The following is an 18,553-nucleotide window of genomic DNA, read 5'->3' as shown; positions in this document are numbered from 1 at the left end:
GTGTACAGCTATGGGCTAGAAATATGAGGGCTGGGTCTAGGCCGGGGTTATAGCATTAAAGGCTCTGCAAACAGTGAAAAAATGCCCTTGAAGCTCCCCAGGCCGGCACTGCAGTGGCCACAGGGAGTGTGGGTAGGAGGAGGGTGCATGGGGAGCCCTTGTCCTCTGAAGCACTTTGAGGCCAGAAGGCAGTCAGGGTGGGGTATGCGCTTAATTGGGCTTCCCTGGTGGCTCAGATGGTGAAGAATCTGCCTGCAATGCAGGAGACCTGTGTTTGATCCCTGGGTCGGGAAGATCCTCTGGAGAAGGGAATGGCAATCCATTCCAGTCTTGCCTGGGAAATCCCATGGACAGAGGAGCCTGGCAGGCTACAGCCCATGGGGTCACAGAGTCAGACAGGACTGAGTGTGTGGTTAACTGGAAGTTTCTTCTTACTTCAGCTGTACTTTCCAGGGCCACTTCAAGAGGGGTGTGCAGCATGCATGGGGCGGGCGCCATCAGCAAGACTGGAGCAGGGAGAGGGTCACTGCACAGCTCTTTCCTTGCAAGTTGCCCCTGGAACCTACATATTCTCTGAAACGAAAGTTACTTGCTCAGTCATGTCTGATTCTTTGCAACCTCATGGACTGTAGCCCACCAATTCCTCTGTCCATAGAATTCTCCATGCAAGAACACTGGAGTGGGTTGCCATGCCCTCCTCCAGGGGATCTTCCTGACCCCGAGATGGAATCTTGGGTCTTCTGCATTGCAGGCAGATTCTCTACTGTCTGAGAGATTGTGTCAAAAGACCCCGCCTTTGACTAGATCTTCTCACTCTGCACCAGGCGACATCCTCTTCCTGCTGGTCAGGAGGTCGGAGATTGCAACTGCCCGACACCACCCGCCCCTCAACCCTCTTCCCCCGCCTGAGTCTCAGGTGTTGCCGAGACTTGATTTCGAGGCCAGTTTTTTCTTACCTCTTTGCCCTTAATAGGGGAAACTGAGGCATGTGCAGGAGAAACAGGAAAGCTGAAGTCGGCAATCCCAGGCTCTGAGCACTTGCTTGACCCCAGGCTTGGGAGCCTTCTCAGCGACCCCGTTCGGGTCCTCGGTGGCCGAGGACAAGCTCGCAGGCGGGCGGCGGCAGGGGGCGCTCGCTACCTTGTCACGCGCGCCTCCTCGAGGTCCGCAGGCCCGACGGAGTCCAGTCGCGGCGGGAAAGCATTTGGGGAAGGGTCTGCCCTCTCGCCTCATGCCCTCCGCTCGGCTTCTGGCCCCTCGGGCTCCGGGGAGCGCGTGTGGTTTATGATGCGCCAGAGCCCCGACACAGCCACCCACCCTCTCCTTGAGGCTCTTGGGCGGCGGGGAGGAGAGATCTGCCTGCGGCCACCCCCCAGACCCGAGGGCTCGGCCCTAGCCGCGCAATCCGCAGGAGACACATCCCGCCTGGCGCCCGCGGACCCTCCAGCGCCGCGTCCCGGCTCCTTTGGTGCACCGACCCTTCCACTTCTGCCGGCATCCTTCCCTCGGTCCGGAAGATCCCAGACGCCGGGCCTCTCTGACCTGCCGCAGAGTGGAGGCTGGGAGGAAAAGGGCAGGGGCGCCAGAGCGGAGGCCGGGGGCGCGGGGAGGCTGCGGCCCGCGCGCCCCCCAGCGAGGCGCACCTTCCACCCGCCCTGGGTCCCGCCCGCCGCCCCGCCCGCCCCGCCTCCCTGCCTCCTCCCGCTCCCGCCTCCAGTCTCCTCCCTCCTCCAGCCGCGCTTGCTCTCCTCCCTACTCCCCGGCCGCGGCGTGCTGCCTGCAGGCGCGGCTCCGGGTGACGGGAGCTCCGGGAGCGGGTCTGCCTCCGCGCCTCCTCCGAACCGGCTGCGCACCCCCTGCCCGGCCGGCCGGGCCCCGCGCCCCAGCGTGAGTCCAGCAGCCTCCCCGCGTCAGGGCGCAACTTTCCCCTGGTTGCCGGCGGGGCGGGGACCTCAGAGGGACAACTTGGTAAACTTCTCTGGGGCGGACGGCAGGGGCGCCGGGCGCCGGTACACCAGGATGTAGGAGGGCCGCGGCCGGCCCCGGGGCGTCCCCCGACCCCTTTCGGCCTGGCCATGGGGCTCCAGCGCCCTTAGCACCGCCAGGGGGGCGACCCCCTCGTCCAGCCGACCTGGGTGGGACAGCGCCGTCGCCGGCTGTGCGCGCGCTGGGGCGAGCAGCGCCCGCTCTGGCCGCGTCCGGCCCCGCCATGGACCACCAGGAGCCCTACTCGGTGCAGGCCACTGCGGCCATCGCGGCGGTCATCACCTTCCTCATCCTCTTCACCATCTTCGGCAACGCGCTGGTCATCTTGGCTGTGCTGACCAGCCGCTCGCTGCGCGCCCCGCAGAACCTGTTCCTAGTGTCGCTGGCCGCCGCCGACATCCTGGTAGCCACGCTCATCATCCCTTTCTCGCTGGCCAACGAGCTGCTGGGCTACTGGTACTTCTGGCGCACCTGGTGCGAGGTGTACCTGGCGCTCGACGTGCTCTTCTGCACTTCCTCCATCGTGCACCTGTGTGCCATCAGCCTGGACCGCTACTGGGCGGTGAGCCGGGCCCTGGAGTACAACTCCAAGCGCACCCCGCGCCGCATCAAGTTCATCATCCTCATCGTGTGGCTCATCGCAGCGGTCATCTCGCTGCCACCCCTCATCTACAAGGGCGACCAGGGTCCTCAGCCCCTGGCCCGCCCTCAGTGCAAGCTCAACCAGGAGGCCTGGTACATTCTGGCCTCCAGCATCGGATCTTTCTTTGCACCCTGCCTCATCATGATCCTGGTCTACCTGCGAATCTACCTGATCGCCAAGCGCAGCCACTGCAGAGGCCCCAGGGCCAAAGGGGGGCCTGGGGGGAGGGAGTCTAAGCAGCCACACCCTGTCCCCGGGGAAGTTTCAGACTCAGCCAAACTGCCAACCTTGGCCTCTCAACTGGCCACCCCTGGAGAGGCCAACGGATGCTCCCAACCTCACCCAGCGGAGAAGGGGGAGGGGCAGACCCCTGAAGCCCCTGGCACTCCTGCCTTGCCACCCAGCTGGCCTGCCATCCCGAAGTCAGGGCAGGGTCAGAAGGAAGGGGTTTGCGGTTCATCTCCGGAGGAGGAGGCAGAAGAGGAGGGAGAAGAGGGCTGTGAGCCGCAGGCCTTGCCGGCGCCTCCTGCCTCAGCTTGCAGCCCACCCCTGCAGCAGCCGCAGGGTTTGCGGGTGCTGGCAACCCTGCGTGGCCAGGTGCTCCTGGGCAGGGGCACAGGCGCTGCGGGGGCACAGTGGTGGCGGCGGCGGACGCAGCTGAGCCGGGAGAAGAGGTTCACCTTCGTGCTGGCCGTGGTCATCGGCGTCTTCGTGCTCTGCTGGTTCCCGTTCTTCTTCAGCTACAGCCTGGGTGCCATCTGCCCGCTGCACTGCAAGGTGCCCCACGGCCTCTTCCAGTTCTTCTTTTGGATCGGCTACTGCAATAGCTCGCTGAACCCCGTCATCTACACCATCTTCAACCAGGACTTTCGCCGTGCCTTCCGGAGGATCCTGTGCCGCCAGTGGACCCAGACGGCCTGGTGAGCCCGCCAGCCTGCTGCCCGTGTGGGGTGGTGCCCGGTGGTGCCAGGGTCACCCTGCTTCACCCTGTTTTAGGTGGCCACCTCCCTGGGCTTTCTGGTCCCTTCCGGGTCCTGAAGCCTCATCCTGGGGACTCCCTGGGAGGGTCAGGGGGTCTATTTGAAGGCTCCCCTTGCGGGCTACAGTCCATGGGGTCACGAAGAGTTGGACATGACTGAGCAACTAACCCATACACACACACACACACACACACACACACACACTCACACACACTTGCTGGCTTGGCTGTGGGGGGCCATCTTCTCCACCCACTGCCTATGCAAGGGCAGATGGACGAGGCTTGGCCCATCTTGAACGTAGCTGAATGTTCTGGGCTCCCCTCCCAGAACCACAAACCCCTGCCAACCACTGGTGGGCTTCCCTCCCCTGAGAATCCCGTGTCTTCTGGTTGACCACTTGCGGTGTTTTCTTTCTTTCTCTTCTTCCCCTAGAAAACAGCAGGAAGCCAGCCTTCCACTTTTTCCAGGAGGCCTGCTGCTGAGGAAGAAGCAGAAATGATGACAGGCATTCATGTTGGGTGCCCATGTCCCAGTGAGGCACTGGGTGGGGTTTTATGGGCTGGCACTGTCTCTGGGCCCTTTTTTGCCTTCATCCTGCTTTTGGGTTTGTAACTCCTTTAAAGACCAGAGTCTTGTATAGTTTTCCTCACTCGGTGCCCCTCTGGAAAGTGGGTGGATGTGTGGATGCCTCAGTGGAGTGGTCTGGAGGCCTGGCCTCCTCCTCCATGGGAGAGCCCTGATCACTAGCGTTCACCCCCTGCAAAAACTGGGGTGACAATAGCTTGCTGCCTACTTGCCGCTGGGAGATGAAAGGCATGGCTGAAAGCGTTGAGCTCCATGGGGTAACGCACTAGAGAACCAGAAAATGTGATTATTCGGTGATATAAAAATGCCCCCTTTCTGTGTTTACCACTGCCTGTCTTCCTGTAGACTTTTGTTCTGTGCCTGGGGTGTGAATTCCTACCCCAAACTGGAAGTGGGGAGTGGCAGACAGAACCACAGTTTCAGTTCAAGGATTTCCTTGAGAATGTGTTCTTATGCCTGCAAAGATTTGAGTTATTAGGCTGCATGACAACTTCTCAACATTTCACCTGCAACACCAGGAGGGTTTTCATTGGATTGGACCCCCCTCCCCCACAATGGGGGAGCAATCTTTTGTCGTCAAGCTGGTGAATGTTTCCCCAAGATCTCTAAAGATACCCACTTCAAGGGAATGGGGTGAGATGAGAGTGTGCTGGGGCTGGAGCAGGTGGGTAGGGGCCCTGTGGACTCCTAGGGGGGCTCCAAGCCCTACATGGGCCCCTGTGATGCATAGCTGACCCTGCCCCTGGTGGGTGCCGTCTGCCCATCTCAGACCCAGCTGTGTTGCCCCACCCCACTGAAGGGGCTCCAGGGGCCTCTCCCTCTTGGTTCCCTCTCCCATCCCTCCTGGAACAACTGGGAGCACGGGGAGGATGTTTCCCAGCCTTCCCCGTGGGTATGCCTGGCTCCACCATTAAGCCAGTGAGGGTCTTATCTTGGGGGCTGGGCTGAGCAGCACAGGCACTGATGGGCCTGGCTGGATTTGGAGGATGTGGGGGAATTTTCTGGGGTGGAGAGAACGGAGGGGACCAGAGTTGCTCCTGGGGCAGAAGGCCATCCAGCTCATTCCCTGGTCTCAGTGTGAGGCTGGGCCTGGCCTGGGGGCAGAGCCAGGGAGGCTGGGCCCCGGGACGGGCTGACTTGCGTCATCTGCTGGCTAGTCTCACGTGTGCCCCCGCGGGACCCCTGCTGTTGTTGCCGGTGTCCCCTTGTGATATGCAGGTTTTTATTTTTTTTTGTAAGTCTGAGCTATTTTATCAATAAAGGATATTTTGTAATAAGCAAGCTGTGTCCTCATTGCCCAAAGACGACCGATAGTAGTTCTTTCTCAGCTACTTGTGTAGCAGATTCCGGCACAGGCGCCCTCCCAGGGCCAGTTGCCTTTTCCTCCTCTGGGTGTGGCTGGCTGGTCCCCACCCACCTGCCGGAGTTTGTCCACTCAGCTTCCCTTATTCATCATTACAGGTCAGTGGGGGTGAGAGTCGCCAGGGGAGTTGGGGACTGGCTGCCTGGGAAGGAAGGGAGGGAAGCTTCCAGAGGAGGTAACCTTGGGGCAGGGCCTTGGCTGAAGAGGAGGAGTACACCAAGAAGGAGGACAGGAGGTGTTTTGGGCAGGAGACCAGCACAGGGGGGCCGACAGAGGTGGACAGGCACCACCCACACAGAATGGGAGGAACACGGGGAGGGAGGGAGGGAAAGGTCACTCAAAGGAGTGTTTTAAGCTGCTGCCTTCACCCTATGCCTAAGGAAAGACTCAAGGCAAAAGGAGAAGAGGGTGGCAGAGGATGAGATTGGATGGCGTCACCGACTCAATGGACGTGAATTGAAGCAAACTGGGAGACAGTGAAAGACAGGGAGGCCTGGCGTGCTACAGTCCACGGGGTCACAAAGAGTTGGACACGACAGAGACTGAACAATAAGAACAATGACTTCAGGAAGGGGCAGGAGATTGGGACGGACCTGCTTTAGGTCAGGCTCTCCGGCATGAAGATTCAGAGCTGGAAGGCCTGCAGATGGCTCCTGTCCGTCTCCCCCCTTTCCAGGTGAAGCTTCTGAGGCCCCAAGTTACTCCATGAGTTGGGTCAGGAGTTGAGTCCAGCAGGCTTCCTGTCGCCTCAGAGAAGGCAGTCTCTGGGACCTGAACTAGGTTGGCCAGGTTCTGTTGGCAGGGGAGGCCAGGAAGCAGGCTGGTTGTATTAATAGTAGCAGTTGGCAGAGGGCAGGGGTACCAATGGCAGACCCCAGGGAAGGATGAGGCCTGGGAGGGGAGGACGCAGATCTGGTGGGGGGAGGCTTTCACACTTCGCAACCAAGCTTTCACACTTCAGTGGGAACATGGCTTCTGCCGGCGGAGGAGGGGCAACAACCTAAGACTCTAATGCATTCATCATCACTGGTGGACTTCAATGGGGCTTCAAGGGAGACTTTACAAGGAAGCCACGCCCTGCCTTGAAGAGCTCCCATCACCTCACACCAGCCTGTATACCCACCCCTAAAAGCCTCAGCCAGATGAGGGCAGATCAAGGTAGCTCATGTTTGCGTGCATGCTAATTTGCTTTAATTGTGTCCGACTCTGTGTGACCCTATGGACTGTAGCCCACCAGGCTCCTCTGTCCACGGATTTCTCCAGGCAAGAATACTGAAGTGGGTTGCCATGCCCTCCTCCAGGGGATCTTCCCAACCAGGGATCAAAGCTGCACCTCTTATGTCTCCTGGATTGGAAGGCAGGCTCTTTATCCTGAGAGCCACCAGGTAGCTCACCTCTTCCCATTTACTGAGCTCATGGCTTTTCTGGTGTCTTTGTCTGATCAACTCGTTTCATTCTTATGCTCATCCTATAAGGTAGGTATCAGCCCATCTTATTCTGGGGAAACTGAGTCTTAGAAAGGTAGGATGGCTTGCCTGAGGTCATCCAGGCCCACGCTCTTTCTTCTGGACCACACTGTTCCTTGCTGTTCTGGAAGAAGATCTGGTCTAGTCTCTGGAAACGATAGCAGAAAAAGACCGCTGCTAGAGCCCGACTGCTGGCAGTCCCATATGGATATATTATCTTGTTTAGTCCTCATAACGTAGCTGGGTGTGGCCATTTTACAGAAGAGGAAACTGGGAGTCAAGGTCACCCAGCTCCTGCTGGGTGTCAGGGGATGCTGAGGCTGCATCTGGCTCGATTCAGTTAGTGGTGGCGCTGTGACCCACTGCTCATGCCTGTCACTGCCAGGGAATGAATGAGTGATAGTGTGCGTCACAGCTTTTCTGCTCCTGACAGCTCAGTCCAGTCCCGAAGAGACGGAAGCCCAGAGAGAGATGACTGGGTTGGAGCCTTCGCCCTCATCCCCCGGCACCATAGTCACACAGTGGGAGAGCCAGGCGTTGAACCCAGGCGGTCTGACTCTGTGCCCACCACACCACAGCTTCACACTGAAGGGATTGCGTCCAGACACAGGGATAAAAGGCCCACATTCAGGACACGTCTGCTGACAGTCCTCTGTCTGACAGGCCCTGTGCTAGGCTTGTGCAGCTGGAGCTGGATCGCAGGACCCCTGGCTCCCACCCTGGCCCTCTCCTCCTCTCACACCCTGTTCCTGCTGTTCTGTGTGAGCAGCACCTACTTTTGATTTCACCCTGAGCCCTCAGATTTCATCTGAGGGTTAGTGGCTCGACGAGCTGAGCTCAGACCAGCAGAGATATGGGGGTGGGGTGCAGCCCTTCTCCTCCCAGGAGCACTCTTGGTGAATGGCCTGGAGGTGAGGGAGGGGACAGCAGGCAAGCGGGTGAGCCATCTTGGCCGGGCACTTCCACCTTCTGGAAGCCCCTTTCCTTAGGATGTTCCCGGGACTCCTCCCTTCGTGGTCCAGTGGCTAAGACTCTGCACTCCCAATGCAGAGGGTCCAGGTTCCAGCCGTGGACAGGGACCCACATGCTGCAGCTCAGAGTTTGCATGCTGCGACCAAAGACCCTGCATGCCTCAACAAAGATCAAAGATCCCGCTGCAGCTAAGACTTAGTGCAGCCAAATGAATAAATTAAAAAGAAATTTCTCTGACCAAAGGGAGACACTGACAGAGAAGATGGAGAAGGCACAGCGGGGGGAGGGCTTAGGAAGACCCCTCCCCTCATCTGCATCCACTCTGTGGGAATCTGGGTCCTGAGGTCACAAGGAATAACCCTGAAACAGAGTTTAGACACAGCCCCTGCCTCAGGCCAGCTACTGAGAAAGCCAGGGTGCTGGGAATTCCTCGCTGGAGCATTGTTGCAGGAAGCACTTCAGATCCACCAGCTTAGAAGGTAGCCATGGCAGGAGGGCACTGCTGCCCTGCCAGCAAGACTGTAGGTGGAGGGAGGCTCATGGGTCCATCAGGCCCTTGCCCCTCCCCGTCCTCCGTCTGATCTCCGCGTGTGTTTTGGTGGAGGGGGTGGGTCTTCCGGGAAGGGGACATGCGACCTGCTAATGAGGTTGCTTCTGCCTCAGGAGGCATCTGCCCAGCTGGGGTTGACACCAGGCCCTTTCATGTCCCCTGCGCAGGCTGGGAGTTCTGCACAGAGGCCCTGGTTGCTGTGGGGGGCAGGACTGTGGTGGGATTTCCATGCCAGCGAAAATCCCAGGGAGGAGGTGGTACAGAGGCCAGGGTCATACCCTCCTCCGGCTGTCATCTCTCCATCTGTTCCTGGGCAGGGCTGGGTCCCTCTCGGGGCCTTGATGAACCTGTTTGCCCATGAGGGATCACCCCTAGCTTGAGGATTCACCTCTGCCCCACTCCCACCCCAGCTCCCACGAAAGTCCAGACATAGAGAGTCCTGGAGTTAATCAGTTGTTCTTAGAACCGACATCCTGGGCAGCTTAGGACAGTTTTCCTCATCTTTGCACCTCAGTGCAGATGCAGACCGGCTCGGGAATCAGCGGGGCAGTGGTGAGAGGGGCAGTGACTGCTGAGAGTCATTAGGGCCAGTGCCTGGCACGGCATCCGAGATTGGAGAGATTGACGTACCCATTTTACAGCCGAGGAAACTGAGGCCGAGGAAGGTTGAGGACCTTCTTTGAGATCACCCAGAGCAGGACACAAATCCACCCAATCTAACCTCAACTGCGGCCCTCACTGGCCTAGTGCCTACCTCCTCAAGCCCAGGGAGCAGACCCTGCGGCCCCCAGCCCAGCAAAGCCCCTGCCTTGTGTAAGTTGGAGGGTCTCACCCGCAGAGACCCCATAGCTTTGGGGGGAGCCTCCCTGCTGCTGACACTGGGCAGGGAGTGGGAGGTCCCCACCCTTCCAGGCTCTGCTGGCTGTTGGCAGGGGAGCAGGGAGCACTCAGCTAAAATTAGATTCTTCGAGCTCTTGCATCCGTATCCGCTCCTTCTTCCGTCCGGCAGTGGTGTGTGGGGATGGTGGTTGTCAGAAGGCCAGGACTTGAGGAGTCTTGGATGTCAGCTTGCACCCTCCCCAGGGCTCACTGCCTCTGATCTTCTCACACCCTCACCTGGCCTTTGGCCAAAGGCTCTTGCCTTTGGCTTGACCTTGTGACCCTTTACTGATAAGAGTGATCTCAAAGGGATAGGCACGCCCCTGGCGATACCCACCCTCTACCCCTGGGGATCTGCCCTGCTCCTTCCTCGCTTTCCCCTTCTCTGGTTCTTCCCACTTCCGGGCCCTCGGGGGTTTTCTCCACCCTCTCTTGGTCTCCCCTCTGTCTGACGCTGACCCTCTGACTCCTGCCTTGCCTTTGCGGACGGGCCTGGCTCTTCCTGGGGCTCACAGGCTCCATGGACCATCGATGGCAAGGGGACCAGATGCGTTGGGGACCAAAAACAGAGCCTCCCTCCCTGGCGAGTCGGAGCTATTTCTGGCTATTTCTGCAGCCCTCTGGGGCCCCTGGGCTCCCCCGCAGGCAGGGGAGGCGCTGGGCTCCAACCAAGTGTGCAAAGATCCTGACCTCTTGAGTTCCCTGGGGAGGGGACATGCCCCTTCTGGAGTCGGGCGGGGTGGGGGAGTGGGGGGGGGGGTGTGGAGAACTCTCCGATCTTAGTGCAGCCAGGGCTTGGATGCAACGCCAGTACCTCCAAATGGCAGGGACCCTGGGCTGCTTCAAGAGGGAAAGGGCTGGGCCACACAGGCTGTGGGGAGCCCGGCTGTCCCTGAGTTGTCCCTGTTCCCACCCCAGCCCAGCTGCAGCTGGGAGGGAGGGAGCGTGGGAGGCTGGCTGATCCTGTCATTCGGAGTCCCTGGACACTCGGGCCAGCGAGGGTTAAAGCTGGTCCTCCCTGTCCCAGGGCAGGAGGAGGGTGGGCGGGGTGGTCACAGACAGCAGGCTCCCTGGACGCCCCTTGTCCTCAGCTGCTCATGGGACAAGGCTGTCTGAGCCGCAAATCCCAGCTGTGGCCTCTCCACCCCCTGCTGGAGGTAAGGTGGGCACAGGGCTGGCAGCCCTCAGAAGGATTTCCTCGGCTGGTTCGGAGGCACCCAACCAGGCTGCCAAATGGCTGTGTGACATTGGGCAAATCCCTTCACCTCTCTGGGCTTCAAATGCTTCATCGTCTGGTGGAGTCAGACTAGAGCATGGTTCAGATGACGCCCTGGGGCACGGGGCACAGAGAGGAGAGGGGACTGAGTCAGCGGGCTCCCGCCCCCACCTCACCCCTGTCTATCGTTCAGGAAGCAGCCCCCCCGCCCCCCCATCAGGCTTCCTCCTCTGCTGGCATTTAGGGCCACCATCTCCTCCCCAGCCGAGGCTCAAGTAATGACCCTCAGTCACTTCCCCTGGCCTGCTTGTGACACCAGCGTTCCAGGAAAATCTAGGTGGCATGAACCTCAGAAGGGCCATCTTGAAGGTCGCTCCCTCAAGGCAGGCTGGGGGCTGGTGGGACAAGGGAGGGGGTGGGCATGTGCCTGGGGGTGGCAGCAGCAAGCCTGCGCCTGACACCATGTCTAAAGTAAGGCTGGAAGGGGGCTTGAGTTGGGGGTTGGGGGTCACAGAGGAGGAAGTGAGCCCAGGTCCTCCAGCAGGGGTAGGCAAAGGATGGGGCTCCCGGGGAAAACAGACTCCCACAGGGTCATGGCCCAGAATGATACAAGGACAAGATACGGTTCTTAAGTAAGCCCTGCCGTGGGCACTCGTGCCTGCAGGCCTCCTGGGCGAGGGCAGGGACTCACCTTCCTTGATGCCCAACCCTCGCCTAACAGCACAGTGCGGCACGGAGACAACGCACAGAAACATTTGTTTTCCTAGCAATTTGGGACAGCCTTGGCCTTGGTCACCTAAGGTTGAGAACCCTGTGCTCCGGGAATGCATCTCTGATTGGATGTTTAATTTTTCTGCTTTGATTTGTTATGTTTTTCCCATAGTTTCCTAGAGAAATTCTCTTGGAAGATTCCATCCTGGGCTTGGCTGAGTTACAGGCAGAGAACCGTCCTGTGGAGCTGGGGAAACACTGGGGCATCCTGGGAGGTGGTGGCAGGGCCCTGTCCCAGAGTGGGGACAAGCTAACGTGGCAGGGCAGAGGGGGCACAGGCAGGGCGAGGGCCTCCCAGGTGACCCCAGGGGCAGCAAGGCAGAGGGGCACAGCTAGGGAGAGGGCCTCCCTGGTGACCCCAGGGGCAGCAAGGCAGAGGGGCACAGCCAGGGAGAGGGCCTGCCCGGGTGACCCCAGGGGCAGCAGGGCAGAGGGGCACAGCCAGGGAGAGGGCCTGCCTGGGTTATCCCAGGGCAGCACGAAAGCAGCTCTTGGATTTGCAGTCAAACCTGGCTCCATCCTCTACTGGTTATGTGGCCTCAGACAAAGTGTAAAACCTCTCTGAGCATCAGTTGCCTCATTTTTCAAATGTGATAATGTTAACTTCCTTAAGATGGGAAGGTGTATTGAGATGAAGAGATGATACATAAAATGTCCTGATAGAGGGCAAGAGGGCAGAGTGGGCACTGTGAATGGCAGAGTCGTTATGATGACCCCTCTGGAAGCCTGGGTCTTCTCCAAGGTGAGCTGGCTGAAGCTGCTGGCCCCCAAGTGTGCCCTGACTCACTGTTCAGTGGCCTGATAGAAGGAGGGTGGACTCTGCCCTGGAAAATGGCCTTATCCTGCTCACGGAATCTCCTCTACCCACCTTCCCTCACCCCATGCTTCCATGAGCTTCTGCCAGGCTTTCTCTAGTGTGTAGCTAAGAGGGAAATGTTCTCAGGCAAATGTCAAATACAGCATGCCACACCTGTGCCTACAGCCTTGCTACTATGCCCATGACAGACATTAGTAACAGAGACCAGCACTCTATGAGCTGAGGCTAAAGGGGGTGCCAGGAAGGCATAATCAAACGATTGCAGCTAATGTACAAGAGAAAACCTATTTGTCTCTCAGGTTTAAGGGGAGCCCTGACCTTGTCCTCTGCAGGCGTGGGAAAAGGGCTGCCAGCGTGATGTGAGGGGAGCTACTGGGATGAGAATGGGAGCCATCTTTGGAGACGTCTAGGGTCCTGGCACTGCTGCTGCAACCGGGGCACCCAGAGATCAGATGTCAGATCCCAGGAGGACCCCAGAGATTCTGAGAAAACTACATATGGAAACACAGTTTCCAGCGGGGGGGGGGGGGGGGGTTGGGTCTGGGAGCAGATTTCCAGGATTGAGGCTAAACATCATGGCGGGAGGCGGGAGTTGGGTGAGAACGGGACTTTTCCTGGGCTATCACACTTTTCTTTTTTGCTGTCCCATGTGGCTTGTGGGATAGAAGTTCCCCCACCAGGGATTGAATGGGGTCCCTCAGCAATGAAAGCTCAGAGTCCTAAGCACTGGACTTCCAGGGAATTCTCTGGGCTTCACACTGTGACCTGGGCTGGAGCAGAGCGGTAGGAGTGGGAAAGGGATGCTGGGGCGCCTTGGAGGTCTTATTCTCTCAGAAGCGTGCAAAGCAAGGTAAGGATGGTTCAAGAGCCACCCAGTCCCCACAGCTGAATGGCCTGTTATGCTGCTTGTGAGTTTGAGCACCTGGTCTGAGCAGACTTGTTGCTCCCTCTGCTCCAGGAGAGGAATTTGAGTTTCATGTCCCTTCACTTGTACAGTGCTCCATAGCAGGGGGCCAGTCCAGCAGTACCCATCCATCCCTGATCGTTGTTACTCACTGCACCTACCCCGCCTCTTTCCCAGCCATGCACCTACCTCCCTTCCCTGCTGTAAGTTTTTTCCTCAGCACTTAATCTCCAGCTATCATACTGGCGATCCAACCTGCCTATCTGCTCCTTACCATTGTCCTCTCCTGGACTATAAGCTCTGAGAGGGCCGGGATATTCATCTGCTTTGCTCCCGGTGCAGCCCAGGGCTGACAGTGCCTGGCAAAGAGCGAAAACATAAGAGATTGCAGTCAGCTGCCCCGACGCCAGTCCCGCCAGTCCCGAGGGCACTAATGTGTCCCTGGGGGTGTGGTGAGGTGGAGGAAGTCACAGCTATTTGAACTCCTCCCAGGGAGGGAGGAATAGTAGGCACATGTGAGCTGTTGGCTGAATCATCTTTGGGGAGCCCAGAGGGCGGGCTGTGAGTCCCCCCGACTGCACAGCTTTAGCTTGGCAGAGTGGAGCGTGGACGTTTCGGGTGGAAGGGAATTGCTGGGATGATGGAGGTGGGCAGTGGTGGCCCCCAGTGATGTCTGCTGCCCCCACGCCCATCTTGGCTGCCGTATTGGGATGGCTGGCTGGTCCGGGATAAGCAGTTTGGAGGGCCCTGTGCTGAACCTGCCTGGACATCTGGGTCCCCTCCTGTCTTGCCCTTTCAGTGTGCCAAGCTCTGTGACCCGTTCAAAGGGCTACAGAGAGAGCCAACACTGACGAGGTAGTCCGAGTGCAGGTTGGAAAAGAATTTCCAGACCCAGAGCATTTCAGGGGAGAAGGCAATGGCACCCCACTCCAGTAGTCTTGCCTGGGAAATCCCATGGATGGAGGAGCCTGGAGGGCTACAGTCCATGGGGTCACTAAGAGTCGGACACAACTGAGCGACTTCACTTTCATTTTTCACTTTCATGCATTGGAGAAGGGAACGGCTACCCACTCCAGTGTTCTGGTCTGGAGAATTCCATGGTCTATACAGTCCATGGGGTCGCAAAGAGTTGGACACGACTGAGCGACTTTCGCTTCACCAGTGTTCTTGCCTGAAGAATTCCAGGGACAGAGGAGCCTGGTGGGCTTCCGTCTATGGGGTCGCACAGAGTCGGACACGACTGACAAGACTTAGCAGAGCATTTCAGAAGGGAGTGAGTTTAATAAAAACAAAGAGCAGAGATGATGTGGGTGCTGCAAACACAGCTTGCCGACCTCCTGACAGATCAGGGAAAGCAGATGAGACACTGTTACAACAGCGGGCCGGCTTCAGGGAGAGCCTGTTTTTCGTGGGCTAGTAACCGATTTCTATAGCCTCAAGGCAAAGAAAATGCCTCCAGAATGGTAGCATTAAGCAATTGGCTGGGATGCTATAGGATGAGTACCAGGGTGGGCATTTTTGCCTAGTTGGGGGTGAGGAAGTTAGCTAGTGACAATCAGGGGGGCTTTTAGCAATGGTTACAAAGGGGCTCAGACAACTTCAGAGGTGACCTTGACTCTGAGCTCCTGTCTGTGGCCTTGGGCTAGGATTCCACAAGCACCATCCTGAACCCTGGTGCTGAGACGTGCGCGGTGGAGGAGGGGCTTCCAGCACAAAGTCCCAGAGCACTGAGGGACGGGGCTCAGCAGGGCTGGTTGGGGGCGGGAAGCTGGGGCAGGCCTGCTGGAGTCTGGTGGCTGGAGTCTCAAGCAGGAGAGGGCGGAGGGGAGGGCTGTGAGCCTTACTGTGGCTCGGGTGTGCTCTCCCCCACGTTCTGAGATGCCTTCTGGCCCCAGGCTGCCTCTCCCTAGGGGCAGGGGGCAGGGCAGGGTGAGGTCTGGGGCCAGCAGCCCTGCTCCAGAGGCAGCAGACTAAAAATAAATCGGGATGTCAGGGTCTCCTGGCTCCAGGAAGTGGGGAAGAGATGAGTGTCAGGAGGAGGAGAGGGAGGGAGGAGGAGAGGGAGGGAGGAGGAGAGGGGCCGAGTCGCAGCCGCAGCTGGAGGCCTCCCATGAACTGGTTTGTTTATTTTCTTCTCTGGTCTAGAGTCTCTCAGGCCACAGCTCCCTCCCAGGGTCTGGGTGAGGGGCGCTGGTCTCTGCGGACCTGTGGGTGTCCCCGGACCCCTGGCTACCAGCCCAGCATCTCACTTCCCATGCATTCCTTTGAGACCCTGTCACTGGAGACTCTAGTTGTAAAGAACCTACCTGCCAATGTAGGAGATGAATGAGACCGGGGGTTCGATCTCTGAGTTGGAAAGATCCCCTGGAGGAGGGCATGGCAACCCACTCCAGTGTTCTTGCCTGGAGAATCCCATGGACAGAGGAGCCTGCTGGGTGGGCCACAGTCCATAGGGTCACAAAGAGTCAGACACGACTCAAGTGACTTGGCATGCAAGCATGCAGTGGAGAACAGGGGTTGGGACCACGTAGTTGGAGGAGAAGGGGACCAGGTTACCAAGGCCCTGTTTGGAGGAAGAGCATGATCCCGGGAGCATTAGTCTCCTCTCTGCCCTCCATCCCAGGTGCAGAAAACTGGGCCCTGCGGTTTCAGGACTTGTCCCACGGCTGGTGGTGCCTGGATCTGCGGTCAGAGCCCGGTCTCCCGAACTCATGTCACGGCTCTCTGCGGGGCTGAGGGGCTTCAGCTCAGACCTGGCCCAGCCATGACCCAGACGCCCTTAGAGGAAGGGCAGGCAGTGGGGAGGGGCCAGTGGGGTGTGCGGAATTGTGAGAGGAGGCGGGCACCAGCCATGCCACAAGTCATCAGGGTTCACGTGACACCCCACCCATCAGGCTTCCGTACCCTCAAGGGCTTGGCTTGCCAGTGACACATACTCCCCCGTGCCCTGCACTCTGGAGGTTGGGGGCAGCTTTGCAGATGCCTAGGGGTCGCCTGGTGAGCCCGGCACCTTCCGCCCCTCGGCTCAGGGGTGAGGCCAGTGCAGAGCACACCGTTCATCATGGATGCAGAGCTCATCTGAGCCACATGGATGCAGCCCCTCATGTCCTGACCTCTGGCCTGGGGCAGGGGCTCAGAAGACGCAGCCTCCGCCTCCGGCTCTTCCCAGCGCTCCTGGCCTCTCCCTTAGCGCGCCCGCTCCCCTAGTCTTCCCTGTGACCGGTACACCTCCCTCACCCTTCTCTCTCATCCCCACTCGGAAGCGCCTCCACTGGCCTGAAACCTGGCGATGCAGAGATCGCGTGCCCGGGCAGCTCCGCGCTGGGACACTCTTGTTCTTCTGGGGGCCTTTGGCTGTTCACCTATCCCCCACCCCACCTCATCACTGTGTGAGGGGGCTGTGAGCCCCTCGGGAGGGCTGGTTCAGGCCCTGTGCCACTGGCAGCCGCAGGGGCCAGCCTGCATGGAGAGGAGGCGCTGAGGGGAGGCCCAAACTGACAGGCAGCTTCCAGGAGGGGCCCCGTGCAGGGACATCAGCCCCTTGATTCTATCTCCTCTTCCTCTTCTTTCCCTTTGTTTTGTCAAGTCAGTTGATAAATTCTCTAGAAAGTCTTAAAATCTTCAGCCCCGCCCCACCAACTGTAGTCCATTCCGTTAGTGAGCTCCCTTACACACACACATGCAAACACATGCATGCACACACGCACACACGTGCACACACACGCACACCACACATGCAAATACACGCACACACATGTGCCACACACGTGCGTGCACATGCACAGCCACGCATGCAAATGCATGCACACACGCACATGCACACACGTGCAGACACAGACACACACACACACACGATCCTCCCATCCCTCCACTAGCTCCGCACCCCAGTGATAAGCGCTTTGGGAGCCCCCAGCCCCTTAGCTTTCTCCCCTTCCAGCTGGATCAGGTCTCGGCCCTGGCGAGCCTTTCTGGGTTCTGTGGCAGTTTCAGGGAGATGCTGGAGTCCTGGAACTGCCCTCGGAGTGGGCCAGGACAGTGCTAAGGGGGCCCCACTCTCACCCCGGCGCCAGGCAGGCCGAGCTCTGAAGGCCTGTGAAAGGCCAGAACCTCATCCTCCCAGAGACTGGGATTACTAACAAACGTGCCCTCCCGCAGAGGCCAAGCATGCACTTCCTGGCTGCCCGCTCGCTCAGGCACGCCACATGGCCCAGCACCCCTCGGCCTGGTGGCCTTGGAGTGGAGGTCGGCCTGCAGGCTCTGTGGGTGTGAGAGGCCAACAGCCCAGTGGATGGAAACAGAGAGCAGCTGTGGACACTCAGGCCTTGTAACGGGGGCTGCCCGCGATGGCGGGGAATCAGATGGGAGCCTTGGCCTCTGAATTTCCCAAGCCCCTAGACTCGGGCTTTCTGGTGGCTCAGAGGTTAAAGCGTCTGCCTGGAATACGGGAGACCCGGGTTCGATCCCTGGGTCAGGAAGATCCCCTGGAGAAGGAAATGGCAACCCACTCCAGTACTCTTGCTTGGAGAATCCCATGGAGGGAGATGCCTGGTAGGCTACAGTCCATGGGGTCGCAAAGAGTCGGACACAACTGAGTGGCTTTACTTACTTACTTACTTACCTAGACTCGGGACCCCCAGAAAACAGAGCCCAGGCCCTGCCATCACCCTGCAGAAGCCCCTAAATTCCTAAAATCCTGCGGAGTCCAGAGAGCTGCTTTGCCCTTGCTCCCTGATAGCTCAGTTGATAAAGAATTCGCCTGCAATACAGGAGACCTCGGTTCGATTCCTGGGTCAGGAAGATCTCTTGGAGAAGGGGTAGGCTACCCACTCCAGTATTCTTGGGCTTCCCTTGTGGCTCAGCTGGTAAAGAATCCGGCTGCAATGAGGGAGACCTGGGTTTGATCCCTGGGTTGGGAAGATGCCCTGGAGAAGGGAAAGGCTACCCACTCCACTATTCTGGCCTGGAGAGTTCCATGGGCTGTATAGTCCATGGGGTTGCAAAGAGTCAGACACGACTGAGCGACTTTCACTTTCAAACCAGGCCTGGAAGCAGCCCAGGAGTGGGGCGTCATCACGGGCTGGGGCTGGCGTCTGCTCCTGGCCAAGTGGGGTCCTTGGGGAAGCCACTTCTCTCAGCCTGTTTTCTCTAAAATAGAATTATTCTGAGACGAAATGGGACGGTGTCTGTAGAGAACCAGTGCATTCAATATCTTGTCCCTCACTTTCTTCTCATCCACAAATGCTGTCTCGGACCTTTTCCGGCAGGGGCTGGAGGGTGACATATTCACCGATGGTCCATCTCTAGGCCTGCCCAGGTCCTGGGAATCATCCCAGAGTGGCCTTCAGACACCAGCTTATTTGCTGCGTGACCCCAGAAAAGTTACTCAGCTTCTCCGACTCCTGTACTGCCATCTCTAAGATG

The 18,553-nt window shown here is 58.8% G+C and overlaps 1 protein-coding gene across 2 annotated transcripts; it reads left to right on the top strand.

Moving 5' to 3' along the window:
• Positions 1,770-5,471, top strand: ADRA2B (adrenoceptor alpha 2B). 2 transcript variants are annotated; one of them, XM_018054838.1, is made up of 2 exons: positions 1,770-3,549; positions 4,042-5,471. In XM_018054838.1, coding segments are annotated over exons 1-2 (1,341 nt in total). In that variant the 5' UTR covers positions 1,770-2,209; the 3' UTR covers positions 4,043-5,471. The 2 variants fall into 2 exon arrangements, with proteins under 2 accessions (XP_017910327.1, XP_013822866.1); XM_013967412.2 differs by having other exon boundaries at positions 1,770-5,471.

Source organism: Capra hircus, chromosome 11 (genome assembly GCF_001704415.2).
Source record: "Capra hircus breed San Clemente chromosome 11, ASM170441v1, whole genome shotgun sequence".
Lineage (NCBI taxonomy): Eukaryota > Metazoa > Chordata > Mammalia > Artiodactyla > Bovidae > Capra > Capra hircus.
The sequence above is the reverse complement of the archived record's forward strand: the minus strand, read 5'-3'. Positions and strand labels throughout refer to the sequence as shown.

Excerpts from the sequence above, each read along its gene's own strand:
- ADRA2B (XM_013967412.2), top strand. The coding sequence starts at position 2,210 with ATGGACCACCAGGAGCCCTACTCGGTGCAGGCCACTGCGGCCATCGCG.